Source organism: Xyrauchen texanus, chromosome 21 (genome assembly GCF_025860055.1).
Source record: "Xyrauchen texanus isolate HMW12.3.18 chromosome 21, RBS_HiC_50CHRs, whole genome shotgun sequence".
Taxonomy (NCBI): Eukaryota; Metazoa; Chordata; class Actinopteri; order Cypriniformes; family Catostomidae; genus Xyrauchen; species Xyrauchen texanus.
Genome location: NC_068296.1, coordinates 26,233,641 through 26,249,677, shown reverse-complemented (window position 1 = coordinate 26,249,677; position 16,037 = coordinate 26,233,641). Strand labels below are relative to the sequence as shown.

At 38.9% G+C, this 16,037-nt stretch overlaps 1 protein-coding gene across 1 annotated transcript in view; it reads left to right on the top strand.

Moving 5' to 3' along the window:
* LOC127661751 (early endosome antigen 1-like) overlaps nt 1–15,901 on the top strand; it is a 35,653-nt gene extending 19,752 nt beyond the window's left edge. Inside the window, exons 14-29 of the mRNA XM_052152609.1 lie at nt 119–322; nt 852–1,052; nt 1,214–1,327; nt 1,776–1,931; nt 2,116–2,255; nt 2,643–2,973; nt 4,942–5,043; nt 5,196–5,390; nt 5,613–5,795; nt 5,942–6,127; nt 6,709–6,840; nt 6,928–7,113; nt 8,713–8,951; nt 9,057–9,177; nt 10,349–10,447; nt 12,648–15,901. Coding sequence (XP_052008569.1) covers nt 119–322; nt 852–1,052; nt 1,214–1,327; nt 1,776–1,931; nt 2,116–2,255; nt 2,643–2,973; nt 4,942–5,043; nt 5,196–5,390; nt 5,613–5,795; nt 5,942–6,127; nt 6,709–6,840; nt 6,928–7,113; nt 8,713–8,951; nt 9,057–9,177; nt 10,349–10,447; nt 12,648–12,770 — 2,712 coding nt within the window. The 3' untranslated portion in view covers nt 12,771–15,901. The remainder of the gene's footprint in view (nt 1–118; nt 323–851; nt 1,053–1,213; nt 1,328–1,775; nt 1,932–2,115; nt 2,256–2,642; nt 2,974–4,941; nt 5,044–5,195; nt 5,391–5,612; nt 5,796–5,941; nt 6,128–6,708; nt 6,841–6,927; nt 7,114–8,712; nt 8,952–9,056; nt 9,178–10,348; nt 10,448–12,647) is intronic.
* The last annotated feature ends 136 nt before the right edge of the window (nt 15,902–16,037 follow it).

Here is a 16,037-nt window from a genome sequence, read left to right as displayed (position 1 = left end):
TCAGGAAATTGCTATTTATTGTAATAAGTGTAGACACCCACAAGTTTTGGGCATTAATGCACATTGAATTATTATTTACCTTGATCTAATTCTAATCTCATTTGACCTTCCCATCTAGAACGACCTGGAACAGGTGTTGCGTCAGATCGGAGATAAGGATCAGAAGATCCAGAATCTTGAAGCTCTGCTTCAGAAGAGCAAGGATAGCATGAGCCAGTTGGAGACAGAGAGAGAGGACCTGTGTGCTAAAATCCAGGCTGGAGAGGGAGAAGCAGCTGTGCTCAACCAACTACAGGAGAAAAACCACTCACTACAGGAACAGGTATTGGAGACTAGACCCACAAACTCACTCACTCACTCAAACATTTTATTTTATTTCTTCTACTGAATATACAAAGGAACATTTGAAGATATTCAGTCATTCATTTCAGTGGCTAGTGATTACACTTTCAACTTTCAGAATGTAAACATTTACCATAAGTAGTTAATGCAACTTGTGCAAACGTCAATATTAGCTGCAAAATGACTTCAGTTTTGGGTTGTTTCTCACCAAAACTCATTGGATGCCTTCAGAAGACTTGGAAAATTATGCACGAATCTCAGGTCCTTTTTTTAAAGCTTGAACGCGGATTTGAAAATAAGGACTGGGATATTATTAAAAATCTTTCCTTATGGGTTCTGCAGAACAAATAAAGATGACACAAAGGTCCACAAATTACTGCATTTATATTTTTGAGTGAACTATTTATTTTAAATATAACCTAATTAAATAATTTGGCCCCTTATCATGTAGTGTTTTCTCCTCAATGTATTAGGAAGTATGTAATTTTATAACCTGTTTGTTAATTCAGATTACACAGTTGACTGACAAGCTCAAAAACCAATCGGTAAGCCACAAGCAGGCTCAGGAGAACCTTCACGAGCAGATGCAGGAGCAAAAGACCCACTTGCGTTCAGCGCAAGACCACTGCCAGAGTCTGGAGACCACAATCAGCGAACTTAACACACAGCTCACTGAGAGCAAAGAGAAGATTGCACAGCTGGACACACAGGTACAGCGACTGAATGAAGTTATTCGATCATGTAGAGTGTGTAAACATTTAATTCAAAGTGACAATAGAAGAGCATTTTAAATGTAATTTACTCTGGCTTATTGTTTCAATGCAGTTCAGTTTTTAACTACTGAAATGTGAATGACTTGTTTGTCTCATAGTTGAAAGCCAAGACGGAGATGCTGCTGTCGACTGAAGCTGCAAAAATTGCCCAGCGAGCTGACTTGGAAAATCACCTGGAGACGGCTCAAAATGCATTGCAGGACAAGCAGCAAGTATGCACAATTGCTTTTATAGTTGTACATGTCATATTAGCTTTCTCCTGTGTATAGTTAAGTGCATAGATATCTTTGATGCCCCATGAAATGGTTTGAGGAGCACAGTTTTCCTTCTGTAGTGATGTATTTCATATTGAATCAGGAAGTTAGGGTGGGGCATATCAAAGGTTTTTGCCCTTTTTTAAATGGCCAATACGCTTTAGTTTACATCACAGTCGCAAACAATGATTTGCTTCTTTGCTAAGTGTATCTTCTGTATCTTTGGTATCTCCATATCATCCAGTATCCATTTTACACTGCAAATTACAAATGTACATATCTGCTCAAAGTACATTTTGTCAGGTTTTGGAGTACACTACCTTATAGTAGATGGCCTCAACTAAAGTTCACAAAACTCCTATTTTGATTTATGGTGTCTTTAACTGTTTGTTTTGTGTTTTTGCAGGAGTTGAGTAAAGCACAGGCTCAGCTGGAGGAGCAGGGCCGCAGGCTGCATGAGAAGCAGGAGCAGTGCTCTCAGCTGGAGACCAGTCTGAAGGATGGCAGAGACAAACTGCTGACTGCAGAGCAGAGGATAGAGACCCTGGAGACCCAGACCAAGGTCAGGATCAGCGCTTTTCCTTAAATCACTGCAGCAGCAGTCTGCTGAGTTACCATGGCATCAAACATCTGCATTTTGAGAATGTTTTTAGTATTTCAGAGAGCATTTGATATGTGTTTATGTGAATATATGCATTCTAACGTGTTTTTTTTTTTGGGTGTATATGTTGTTCTGGCTGAGATAGAAAGCAGAGGTGGAGTTAACTGAGCTCTGCTCTGGAAGGGAACAGGCTCAGAAAGAGCATCAAAAGCTGAAGAAGCACATCGGAGAACTGGAGGTGAAGATGAAGGAGCTGAACCGTCAGTTGGAGTCAGAGAAACAAGGGTATGTGCTTTATATGGGACAGTGTAAAATGGTAAAGACTCCATGAAATGTAATTTCCTATTTATACAGGAAGTTGGGACAGGACATATCAAAAGGCTTGTCCTTATTTTTAAAAAGCCAATAACCTTTCGTTTTCGCCTCAGTCGGGAAGTGTGATTTGCTACTTGCTATTGCTTGTCAAATGCAGGTGGCATTTTTGCTCAAAGTTAATTTTGTCAACTATTAAGAGTATAATAGCATATGCCTAGATGGCTTCGAGGCTAACACACATGGACTAAAAAGCTCCAATTTTGAATTCATAGGATCTTTAAATTTACATGTTTATTTAAAGCAGATGAGTAGAGACAACAGATGTGATGTATCTGTCTACTCTTCTGCCTGTCTCAGAGCTGCTACCCAACAAGAGGATTTGAAGAAAAAAGTCTCAGCACTCTCTGAAACCCGACAACAGCTGGAGAAGGCATTGCAAGAGCATGGAGTCCTGCAGGCCAGCCTGGATAAACTGTCTCAGGAGGGTCAGACACGACAGGCAGAGTTGGATCGAAAAGTCCTAGGCTTGAGCGCTGAGCTTCAGAAAGCCCAGCAGGAGAAGGAGGGTCTATCTAAAGAGATGGCCACGGTCAAGGAGGCTCTGAGCAAAGCTTCTAAAGCTCTGACAGAGAGCCAGACTCAGCTGGAGAAAGAGATGAAAAAGAGCAAGTCCGCTTTGGAGGAAAAAGTGGGTCCCATATAATCTAGTGCATGTTGATTTTTTTTTTTTTCAGCTAACCTCTCATACAAAATTACTTTTCTTTTTTCTTTAAGGAAAAATTACCCCAAAATGTTAATTCTCTCATCATTTACCTCATGCCATCTCAGATGTGTATGACTTTCTTTCTTCTGCTGAACACAAACAAAAGATTTTTAGAGGAGTATCTTAGCTTTGTAGGTCCATACAATGCAAGTGAATGGTGACCAGAACTTTGAAGCTCCAGAAATCATATAAAGGCATCATAAAAGCAATCCATATGACTCCAGTGGTTTAATCCATATCTCCAGAAGCGATATGATAGGTGTGGGTGAGAAACAGATCCCATTTAAGTCCCCACTTTTTTTTTTTTTTTTTTCAGTTTGTTTTCTTTCTAAGAGTTCTTTTTTGTCAAATAGGTTTTTATTCACACAGCGAATAGCCTTCAAATAATTACAGGTTCCAGGATCTTATATTAACAAAAGAAATAAACTAAGAAAATGTAAAAAGAAAAAAAAGACATCCATTAAGTATAACCAACCCTTACCCCGCCTGTTAATATACAATCCAGCGACATTATTGCAGAGCACTTCAGTTACAATACTTTGCATTAAGGAATAACACTCCTAATAAGGTAGCAGATGAAAGTCCCAAATCTTGTGGAATTGTCCAATGTCGCCTTTCAAAAGGTATTTAGTTCATTCCAGGTGTAGAGAAAACATCAGTTCCTCAAGCCATAGTTTAGCAGCAGGAGGGTCAACCTTTTTCCAGAACAGTAATAACAGTGTTTTGGCTGTTATCAGACAATATGTGAGACATTTCTGTTGAGCAATGTTCAACAAATATATAAATAGTTAGAATGAGCACTGGGTCTGGTTCCAAGTTTACATTAAGGACATCTGAAAGCACTTTAAAAACCTCACACCACAACCCCTGTATTTTATGGCAGAAAATAAAACTATGGGCTAAAACAGCATCTTCTGATTTGCACTTATCACATAGAGGCGAGACATTGGGGAAAATCCTATGTAATTTCTTTTTTGAGAAATGTAATCTATGTAAGACCTTAAATTTAATGAGGCATAATCTAGTATTGACCGATTGTTTATCAATATCTTCCAAATCACTCTCCTCAGAGACTCTCGCTCCCATTCCGCTATCAGAAGAGTTCTTTTGTTTTTGGCAGTTCGCATTCTTGTGTATATCACCACCTAGGAGAATGTATAGTAAAAAAAGACTTAAATATTGATCTGTTGCTCACCCACATATCATATCGCTTCTGAAGTCATGGATTTAACTGCTGGAACAGCTACTTTTATGCTGACTTTGTGATTTTTGGAGCTTACAAAATGTTGGTACCCATTTACTATGATTGTATGGACCTCCAGAGATGAAATATTCTTTATTTGTGTTCAGCAGAAGAAAGTCATACGCGTCTGAGGTGGCATGAGGGTGAGTAAATGATGGGAGAATGGATAATGGCAAAATGAAAATTCTGTCATTATTTATTCTCCCTCTTGACATTTCAAACATGTCAATATTACTTTCTTCTGTTGAGCACAAATGCAGAGGTTAACACAATTGTCATAGGGGCTCTTTTCCATACAACAAAAGCATAATGACCACGGACTGTCAAACTCCCTGAAAAACTCCAAAAAAAAGTAATTCATATGACTGCATAGGAACAGACTGAAATAAGTTGTTATTCACTGAGATTCCTCCCTCCCTTGAATTTATATTCAAATAAAGAACCTCCAGATGCATTGCACAAAGTGTGAATGAAGCTATGATAAAAGGGCAAGACTCCAGACTGTTCCTCACATAAAGCTATTATATGGCATCAGAAAACTTGGAATTAGTTGTATGGAGGGCTTTTATGATGCTTTTTTTAAATTCCAAGAGTTAGGACATTACTTAACTATTAGTCCTTCAGTTGAGCCACATTTCTCTGGTTTTTAGGAGAAGTCTTATCAGAAAGCACAACAAGAGCTCCAGAAAAATGCAGAGGCCACTTCTAAACAGCTAAGTGAGGTCAGAGGTCAACTGGAAAAATCAATTGAGGTAAGAATTTAAAATACAATGATCTGCGGTTTATTTCAATAGAAGCATTACATAAAACCTTTATGTAAGTTCAATATTTTATTGTCATTGCTTTTGTGCTATTAGTAGAATCTTTGTTTTTCGATTATTAAATTCTCATTTAAATCTTGTAGGCAGAGAAGAGCCTTCAATCTCAGCTTACCGCACTGAACGCCCTGCTGAAAGAATCTCAAGATGCACTGAAAGAGAAGGAGAAGAGCTCTCGGCAACTTCAGGCACAGCTGAAGACCACCCAGGGGTCCTTCAGCCAGGAAGTGAAGAAACTTGAGACTCAAGTGTCCGAGCTGCAGGCCACCATCACTAAAAAGGCAATCATCGTAACACTATACTCACATTGTAATGTCATAAACGTAAACTAAAGAGTTTTGTCTATTTAAAATAAGTGAAATTTCCCATTCAAACTTACTGTTTCAAATACATCAACGCAGACAAAACAGCCCTTATCAAGCCATTTCATGAGGCCTTTAACATTATTCAATGAGCACACATTATGCTCCCTGCCTCTTTTCTGATTGATGTGTGTGTTTCAGGCTGAGGAGGAGGCCATACTGAAGGGGCAGGTGGCAACATTGTCTAAAGATCTGAACTCTGAGAAGAATTGCTGTGCAGAGCTGCAAAAAACCAATGACAGCACCAAAGAAAGTCTTGCCTCACTTCAGTCAGATTTCTATGGCAAAGAGTCTGAGCTCTCTGCAGTGCGCCAGGATCTCAAGGTGTGTGTGCAGTAATAGTACTTGTGATTGTTAAAGTGTGACATCACCCTTTCCAAAACTCATCCCTACTCTGCATGTATCTTAATAAATAGTTGTATGAAATATCTGATCCTGATCTCAGAGTTGATGATGTCTTTGTATTGCAGGTGTGTGAGGAGAAGCTGGTTCTATCTCAAGAGGAGCTGGTGGCCTACAGGAACCAGCTCAGCAGTCGTGAGTCTCAGATCCAGGAGCTGCAGATGAGGCATGCAGCTTTGGAGATAGACCATGGCAAAAGAGACGAGAAGATCAAACAGCAGGTGGAGGCTCTCCAGAATCTTCAGAAACAACAGGTAATAAACAGGGTTGCATGTTCGAAATTTGCACTGAGCAGTCCTAGATTTTTACTGGCTTAAAATGTTCCTCAAGTTCACCCAGGTGTCCTTGAAGAGTAACCACAGATGTAGTTCATCATATTAACAATGGACAGGTGTCTAAATTAGACTGCCAGAAAGTATCCAAATAACGTGTTTTCATTTTGAACAGTACAGTATGTCTATTGTGTTTTTTTTTTTTTTTTTTTAATGCGTGCATATGTCTTTTTTCATATTGTTTTGCTTGAAAAAGGAAAGGTTAGAAATGGAGGTTACTCCAGGTGAACCCTTCAGGTAACTTAACACCTTGCTGTTTTATGATGACATAGTGTGACGTCGATGAAACAAATACCATCGGTCTTGGTTGTGTGGCAATAAATAAAGAATCTATTCTTTTCTATTCTAGACACAGCACAACCACAACACAACCTTTATTTTAACCAGGAATAGCTCTTATCTTAATTTGCTTATCAATGTGGCTACAGTGAGCACCTTATTTTAGAACATTCATGGATATTGAGAGTTGATAGACTGATTGTGTCTCTTTTTATCTTCTGCAGGAGGTCACAGAGGAGCAGCTGAAGAAGGAGAAAGTTCATTGCGAAGAGCTGAGAGAGTATCAGATTGCTCTGGAGAAGGACAAGAGCAAACTCAGTGCTGATCTCAAAGCACTGGCAGAGAAGAATGAGAAGGTCAGGCTGACTTTATTACAAATGCAATTGTTTATAATTGAGAATTAGATTATTTAAAATAGCTTATAAGTTTGTGTGTTTGTGCAGGAGCTGAAGGAGCTCCAGGCAGCCAAGCAGCTGTTGATCCAGCAGAAGGTGGAGCTCCAGGGGAAGGTGGAGGCGACTCAGGCGGCTCTGGAACAGGAGCAAAGTGAACACCAGAAGACTCGAGATTCCATCAAACATTTACAGCAGCAGCTTAAAGCTGAAACTGACAAACTACAGAAACAGCTGGTACATTAGCAGCCAAACGGCTTCAGAACAAATTAATTCAGTTCACATTCAGTTTTGTTTAGTTTTGTTTTTGCTGTTTAGTGTTGAGGTTTGTTTTAGTCCCAGTAAGCACACACACATTGCTAAAGGCCCTGGTACACTTCATATAAAATCAAAGAATGAACAAAATCTGTCCAAAATGAAGGTATTTTTGAGTTATATAATATATATATATCGCATATAATAGACTCTTTTCTTAGTATACAAAAGGAATCAAATATACTGAAATACTCTTAAGTGCCCATTCAATCTGTTGTTTGATAAGCTGTTTCACTCATGTGTCATCTTCAGCTGAAAGCCATTCACACATCTGCACATAGTAAGGCATAATTATTAATAGTAAGTAACCATAATTATTTTGACGGTATTTTGCCCATTAACACTCTTTTATACACGTCTTTACAGTAGTAGCAGTGTCATCTAAAATGACAATAACAGAGTGTAATCGGCTCACATTATGGCTGCATATAGCGTGTTTGCACATTAGCGCTATGAATGTAGAATGTAAACCTGACAAATTATTAATAATTATTATTATTATTTGATTTAAAAAAATGTATACCCTTTTCTCCCCAACTTTGGAATGCCCAAATCACACTACTTACTAGGTCCTCGTGGCGGCATGGTTACTCACCTCAATCCAGGTGGCAGAGGACAAGTCTCAATTGCCTCAACTTCTGAGATTATCAATCTGTGCATCTTATTATGTGGCTCATTGTGCATGACGTGGGCATGTGTGGAGGGTCATGGTACTCTCCGCGATCTACTCACATCTCACCACGCACCCCCTTGAGAGCGAGAACCACTTAATCGTGACCATGAGGAGGTTACCCATGTGACTATCCTCCCCATTAACCGGGCCAATTTGGTTGCTTAGGAGACCTGGCTAGAGTCACTCAGCTCTCCCTGGATTCGAACTCGCAACTCCTGGGGTGGTAGTCTGCGTCAATAATCGCTGAGATACCCAGGCTCCCTTAATTACACATTATTTATACCATCATCGAGTGGGTAAAACAGATTCTTTTACTGATCTCGTTTGAATTCTACTCCTCGAATGAGGCATGAAGTTGTTAATATCATATTTTAATATATTTTAATTTCATGGTTTTTTTTTATTTATTTTTTTCAAGAATCATAACAAAACAAACACACACAAACACAAAACTGTACACGCCACCAATTACAGGGAAATAAAAAGAGTGAAAGAAATAATAAATAAAATGTATACCAAGAAGATTTTTTTTTTTTACATTAGTGGTCTTGTGCTTCCTCGTATTTTCCACCTCTAAACGCCTCCCCCAGCAACGTGGCTGGTGTCTGAATGTTCGCAAACAGTATACCGTTGCTCAGCTGTTTCAAACTTCTTTTTGGCTCGTCATATTCGTGTACAAACATCTTTAAAAAAAAGTGGATTCACATGCAGTATAAATTGTAAATGTTGTGAAAACATCTGCTGAATGCAGTTCTAACATCTGACAAGGAACATTTTACGGATGTACAAGCAGACACTCTAAAAGGTGGTAAAGTCTGCATCTCTTTCTCTCCCTCTGTCTGTTTCAGGTGGCAGAAGTGAAGGCTAAAGAGGAGGTGGAGAAGCAGAGGGAAGAAGCGGAGGTGAAGATGTCTATGCAGGTGACAGCACTGAACGAGAATGTGGCGACGCTGAAGAGAGAATGGCAGAGCAGCCAGCGGCGGGTGGGCGAGCTGGAGAAACAGACAGACGAACTACGGGGAGAGATTGCCGTCCTGGAAGCCACCGTCCAGAACAACCAGGATGAGAGACGTGCACTGCTGGAGAGGTGATCTCTCCTGACTCTTTAGACCTTTTTGACCTGTACATCACATTTAAGAATATTTGGATCTTTCTTTTAAACCTTTTGCACTGTTGGTGTCTCCTTTAACAGGTGTGTCAAGGGTGAGGGTGAGTTTGAGAAGCTTCAGGCTAAGGTAGTGGAGATGCGCAGGAAGCTTGATGATACAACGGCTGCAATGCAGGAGCTTGGCCGAGAAAACCAGTCATTACAGGTCAGACTAACTGACTAACACACTAAAGGCTTGAATTCACCAAACAGTTGTACCAGCCGTTTAATACCATAAAACACTGTGACTTAGCCACAAACCACACAGTTCAAATTAGCCAGGCAATATGCACTGCTATAAACAAGTGTAGGCATGTAGCATAGTCAAGGATGCATTTTAGGGGGGTCTGGGTAGCTCAGCAAGTAAAGATGCTGACTACCACCCCTGGAGTTGCGAGATTGAATCCAGGGCGTGCTAAGTGACTCCAGCCAGGTAAGCAACCAAATTGACCCAGTTGCTCGGGTTGGTAGAGTCACATGGGGTAACCTCCTCGTGGTCGCTATAATGTGGTTCGCTCTCGGTGGGGCACGTGTGAGTTGTGCGTGGATCCTGCTGAGAATAGCATTAAGCCTCCACATGCGCTATGTCTCTGCGGTAATGCGCTCAACAAGCCACATGATGAGATGCGCTGATTGTCGGTCTCAGACGCGGAGGCAACTAAGATTCGTCCTCCGCCACCCGGATTGAGGCGAGCACTATGCCACCACGAGGACTTAGAGTGCATTTGGAATTGGGCATCCCAAATTGGGGAGACAGTCATGGAGTGATGCATAGTTATAAAAGATATCATTCTAATTTGACATTTTGTTCACTAAAAATTAACATTCTGCAGGGGAAAGTGTTTTTATATAAACCACAGCAGTGCTCAGTGAATCATATCATTGACAAGATGAGTGATCTATCATTGTGCGAATCAAACTCACTCAGAATGCTGACACTTCCTTATTTTTATTTATTTATCAATTTTTATTATATCCGTGTATGTGGTTATAGATAAATCATAGAATAGTGAAATCGCTCACAGAAACTTATTTCGTATTTCCTGCGCTTAACAACATTACTTGACAGGTGATGGATGACTTGAGCTCCTCTAACACATCTTCACTCCTATAAGTTGTTGCTGCCGAAAGTGATTCCTCGTTTAAAAAGTTAATCTTTTCTCAACTTTCTGAAGTCGCTGGATGTGCTCATGTCACAGGAAGTCGCCAGCTGTCATTGAAAATGAATAAGACCATGTCGCTTTGATGCTGGTCACTGCATGCACGAATGGGACTTAAGTGATTTAATGTCAGCCCATTTCAGTTTTCATAATTGTGGCTTCCATCTCCTGTTACAGATTAAACAGTCACAGTCCCTCACACGGAAGTGGGCGGAAGATCATGAGGTTCAGAACTGTATGGCCTGTGGGAAGGGCTTCTCTGTCACTGTCAGAAAGGTGTGTTCAACACAAACACACACGTTATTTATTTTTATTTTTTTAATCAAAGTGTGAGATCAATACAATGTTAATGATCTAACTCATTGACCCATGCTCCCCATTCAAAGGGCTGGATTTGTTTTGTGAACACATGACATTGTGCATCAAAGCCACCAAGCAAAAGCATTTGCTGTTTTTATGAAGTCATTGGCAATGAACTGTTCTGTCAAACCCGTCACTGCCTTAAATCATGGTCAAATTTGTCAAAATCAGTATTCCCAGTAGGGCTGAATGATTTGTAAAAAAAATCGAATTGTGATTATTTTGAAAAATATTGCTATTTAAACTGTGATATGATTATTAACATTTAAAAACTAGTAAGTGTTTTCTTTTGGCCAAAATTAAGTCACGGCCAATCATGCTGCCCTGCGAATTGAAATATCGTTCAAAAAAGGGTGTTCATACTTAAGTCTTGTTAAAAAGAAGCAAACTAAATAAATAAATAGACAATGTAGTAAAACAAAAAGGTGGAGGTAAAACAGATTCACACCATCTACACAATGTATCTGTTCACTGTGTACCTGGTTTTGTCAACTTTGTGATAGGGTGTCATACACCTTAGGACAGGGCAGGATTTATTTATTTTTCTGAAATAGATTTGCGTGTCCTTGCAATAAGTTTTGCACTCACTTGCAAAAAAGTTGCCATGATATTAATAGAGTAACCATATTTTAACTTTGCTATTCGTAATGAAACCATAGTAATATTACAGGAAACTGAACACTATGGTAAAAAAAATCATGGTATTTGTTGTAAAACCATAGTAACTACAAGATTAACTACGGTTAATCTTTAGTGAAAGCATAATTACTATATGGATACAGTGTACTGTATTAAAACCACAGTGTCTTACAAATAAACATGGTTACTTTTGATAGTTACTACAATTACTATAGTAAAACCATGATTTCCGCCAAAAACTATGGTTAATACGGTCTACAATATTACTAGGGTAAAACCATAGTTAAATTAAGGTATAGTAAAATAACCTCAAAATTATTATTTATTTGTTTTTACCGTAGCTTTTGTTATCGCAGTGGTTTAACTACAAATATCATGCTTGAAACATGGTCACAGTTGTAAAAACATGGTAAATGGTCCTGTCCTCTAAGGGGCTCAGTATTCTCAGCCCACTTTTCATCATTATTTTTTGGAAACCAAAAATAATAGGCTAATATTAGTAAATTATCATGGGAATCATTTTTTATTAGGATTGTTATAAAACAGTAGCATATTTATGTTGTAATTTCATGCATTCATTTACACTTTAATATGGCATAGCTATGCGGTCCGGTTAAACCTTTAGCCTTTATTTTGGCTGTAGCTTTTATTTTGGTGGAACACTGAAGGAAGACATTTGTTTTGAGATGACAATGCAGAGAAATGCTCTCATCCAATGTTTTATGGGGTTTCTTTAGATTTGAATTGTAACTTTAAGTGGCCAAGCATATTGGAATCTACAAAAATGTGCAATGTGCAAAAATCTAGAGCGCTGTAAATATAATGCACTCAGCTCATTAGCCTCACGAGTTCTTTGAGTATGTTTAATACACTACAGAGAACAGAGCTGTGTACATACAGTGAGTACAGCGAGCTGCATGTGCAGACTGTGAATTTATTTAACTAAATCACAGCCCTTGGGGTTTGATGGACATATCGCTATTTACATTTTATTACGATTAATCATTCAGTGCTAATTCCCAGTGTAATGTTGTGAAATTCAGGTGTGAGACTATCGTTAGAGCAAAGTAACAAAATATTTGTGTTAATTTTAACATTGTTCATTTGATCAGACTGATATTGATTCTTTAAATTGTTTCGTACATCTGTACTGTTGAATGCTTGATTCTGATTGGTTGTCTGACGTTCTAAGGTGTTGATTATTTTTCAGTAGTTCCAGGTGTTGACTTCAAATATCTTCGCAAAATGATTTCAATAATTTTAATGAGCATTACAGCCTACAATAGCAAAATAACCATATAAAACAAAGACATTAGCTTTGCAAATTGGAAAAAAATGATTTAATAATTGCAACAGCCGTGTTGACATTGCAACTAAAATATTTCCAAATGAATTTATATCCAATCGAAATAGGAATCAAATTGATTTGGGAGATCCTGACCTCTCTCTCTTGCTCTCTGTCCCTCCCATCCTCCAGCACCACTGTCGACACTGCGGAAACATCTTCTGTGCAGAGTGTTCTACACGCAACGCCCTTACGCCATACTCGAAGAAGCCTGTCCGAGTGTGTGACACTTGCTTTGATGAGCTGCAGGGCTGACGGCCCCACACAACCCCTTCCCTGCACAACCCTCTGTCTCCTGCTCATTTTGACCTCTCCCCAGGATGGATGGATGCGTGACCGGCTGAGGTCTGGTCAGAGCTCGGGACTGCAGGCACCACTGAGGAACTGCATGCTTGCAGCTGCTGTGGTGTCCTCTTTATCCTGCCAATCAGATGAAGGGAACACTAAATTTGACAGACCGGACAGCTTGTCCAGACATCTGTCCAGTGCCTTTGCCGCTTCTGAGGGCCACTCTCGCACCCAGAGGATTTAAAAGGGAGGGGCCAGACCAGCCGAGGCATTGGGCCCTTTTTTGATTTGTATTATTTGTAATATAAGTGTAAAAGATGGAGGGTCTATCGGGACTCTTGAATGTCAGGTTTGTGGAATGTGGTTTCTCCCACTGAATGCTACAGTTCTGCAGCTGTTTGGCACTCAGTTTAGATGTTTTAAATTGATGTTGTCTTTAAAAGGTTTAAAGCAGAAAGTTTGAATGGGGATGTCATGTCATTTGAGAACATGTGCGTACACAGTGGCCCCAAAAAGTATTCAGACACTTCAGCCACCATTACAAAATGCATACATTTTTTGGCAGAATATATCTAACCAAGTGGTATTTATTTTAAGGAATTATAATTTGTTTTTTAAAGCAAAACATTTCACAAAAAGTGGTTTGGTTTCAAATGATAAAACACTAAATATATTGTTTGAAATGAAGATAATAGGAACTGATTAATTCATCCTCTAAAAATAAAGCTAGTTATTTGCATCATTTGTTTGCAGATTCCACTTAGTTTAATGGTAGTAATTTATGCAATGAATACAACTCCCACTTAAGTGTCCAAAAGTGTCCAAATTCTTTTTGGGGGTACTGCATATCATGCCAATACTTAGGGAATTTGAATAGAACCAAAGCTGTTTGCAGGATCCTTTGACATATCATTATTTGTAAAGTAAATGTACAGACAAAAGAAGCATATGTGAATAATTTAAAATTAATTGTCACTCTATAAGGACTGTAACATGTCTAATTCAGTCTTGGCATGTTTCACATAAGGTATGTGGTGGTAATATACATGCATTGTTGCTGTTTAAATGATAGACTTATCATTGTTTTGCACTCATCATCTCACCAATAGAAGTTGATGTTATTTTAATTGTTTATGCACACAGTGGCAAAAATGTGTCTTTTTGTTTTGCATTGTCTTATCATTTGTACATTTGCATGTCAGATGTACGTGCCCTGCTTTTAAGCATTGATTATTGTGCATTGGGTTTGATTGTGTGTATGTGTGCCAGCATATTGAAAATGAATGCCAGACCACTGATTGTTTAATATGTTGACTGCTACGGCTTTTGTCAAGGCAACCTGAGCAGTTTTGCTTATTTACAGCTCCTACTGTACGTTGATCGTGCTAACCTACGTTTTAGACTTAAAGCGATAGTTCACCCTTTAGTCCTTTTCTAACTCTTATGTCATTCCAACCCCGTATGATTTTCTTCATTTGGAATATTAAAGGAGGAAGCCTCAGTCACCATTCACCTTCGTTTCATCTTTTTCCCATACAATGAAAGTTAATGGTGACAGAGGCTAACATTCTGCCTAAGATCTCCTTTTCATCATATGGGTTTGGATCAACATGAGGGTGATGTTCACTTTTGGGTGAACTATCCCCCTTAATAGTGAGCTAAATTACAAGCTGAAAGTGTTGCGAGATAGTTTGAGTGTAACGTTAGCACTCCAGGGAACGCAAGTGAGAGGACTGCCAGTGTAACTGCTGTAAAGTGCGCTTCACTGTTTGTGGTTTGTCGAATAGCCACATTCTGATGTGTTTGCTCTGCAGGCACTGCTTAATAAGTTGCATGTCAACTCGCAGTGTTGATGGCACTGTGTTTAAGTGTGTTTCTTGTCAATGTGATTCAATTATTGATTACTTCCTGTTTGTTTGTCAGTTATAATGCTTAAAGATTTTTTGTAATACTGTAAAAATCTGATATTTCCTCTGGGGAAAGATGGACTTTACGTGCTCTGTCTCAGGATGTTATGACCTCATAATAGAGGGTCCTTCATCACCAGCTCATCATGGTGACCTGACTTATTGAAAAGAAGCCCTTTAACTTGATTTTGAATGAAATGTGTGCTGCAGTCAACTTTATCATTACATTACAGTATCAAAGATGTCCTTCAGTGCCATATACTGTAACTCTGATACCCTCCATACAAAATCCTCTACCTGACGACATCACTTCTTCCAAAACCCTCTACCTGACGACATCACTTCTTCCAAAACCCTCTACCTGACGACATCACTTCCTCCAATCCCTCTACCTGATGACATCACTTCCTCCAAAACCCTCTACCTAACATCACTTCCTCTTGATGATTCTGTAACCATTAACAGTGTTGTAAGTTTTTTTGCGCATTCGTAAGAAAAACAAGTTGTGCAACAGTGTAATTTGTGACCCTATATGCAAAATGCATCACCTAATATCAGTTTTTGGGAAAGCATTACACTAACAGTATCTGTCATATGATTTGTGATGCATTATCTCGCAGTTCCAATTGCTGAACAGCAGGGCGGATTCATGTTGTAATGGTAATGTAGGTGTGCCTTATGTCAAGCATTGTTTCTGTCATGTTTGCTCTTTTGTGTGTTTCAGTTAGCTGGCACGTCTAATCAGGTGAAACCCAGATCAGATACATTTTGATTCATTTATCAGTTTTCTAAAATTTGTGATGTGAAAACAGTGTAAGATATTGTCAAAATTGGATAAAAATGATCTAAATATAATTAAATACATATAAAATATTGCATACGAAAGGTTTCTTCAGATACATTTTTTTTCCTGAGGCTAAAAATAAACTGACTAAAATAACAGTTGGAGTGATTTACCTGAAGTGGGAAAAAAGTATTGTTTTATAATTTTTCATTCTTATGTTTAAGAGTAAATAATAAACTAGTTGTTTCTATTTTCTTAGTGTCTCAGTTAAAGGGATAGTTGACCCAACAATGAAAATATTCATCACTTGGGTCCATACAATGCAAGTGAATGATGCTCATCAATCATATTCCATCTGTGTTTCAGTTGGTTTTGAGTGAGAATATATATTTATGTGTGTGTGTGTGTGTGTGACTAAACAAGAGGATAAGTACATCAGAGCAGTGGCGGCGCTAGGGGGTGGCCGTGGCCACCATGGACCAAAGCCTGGCCATCCCTTAGCTCCGCCACTGCTCTGATGTACTTATCCTCTTGTTTAGTTGT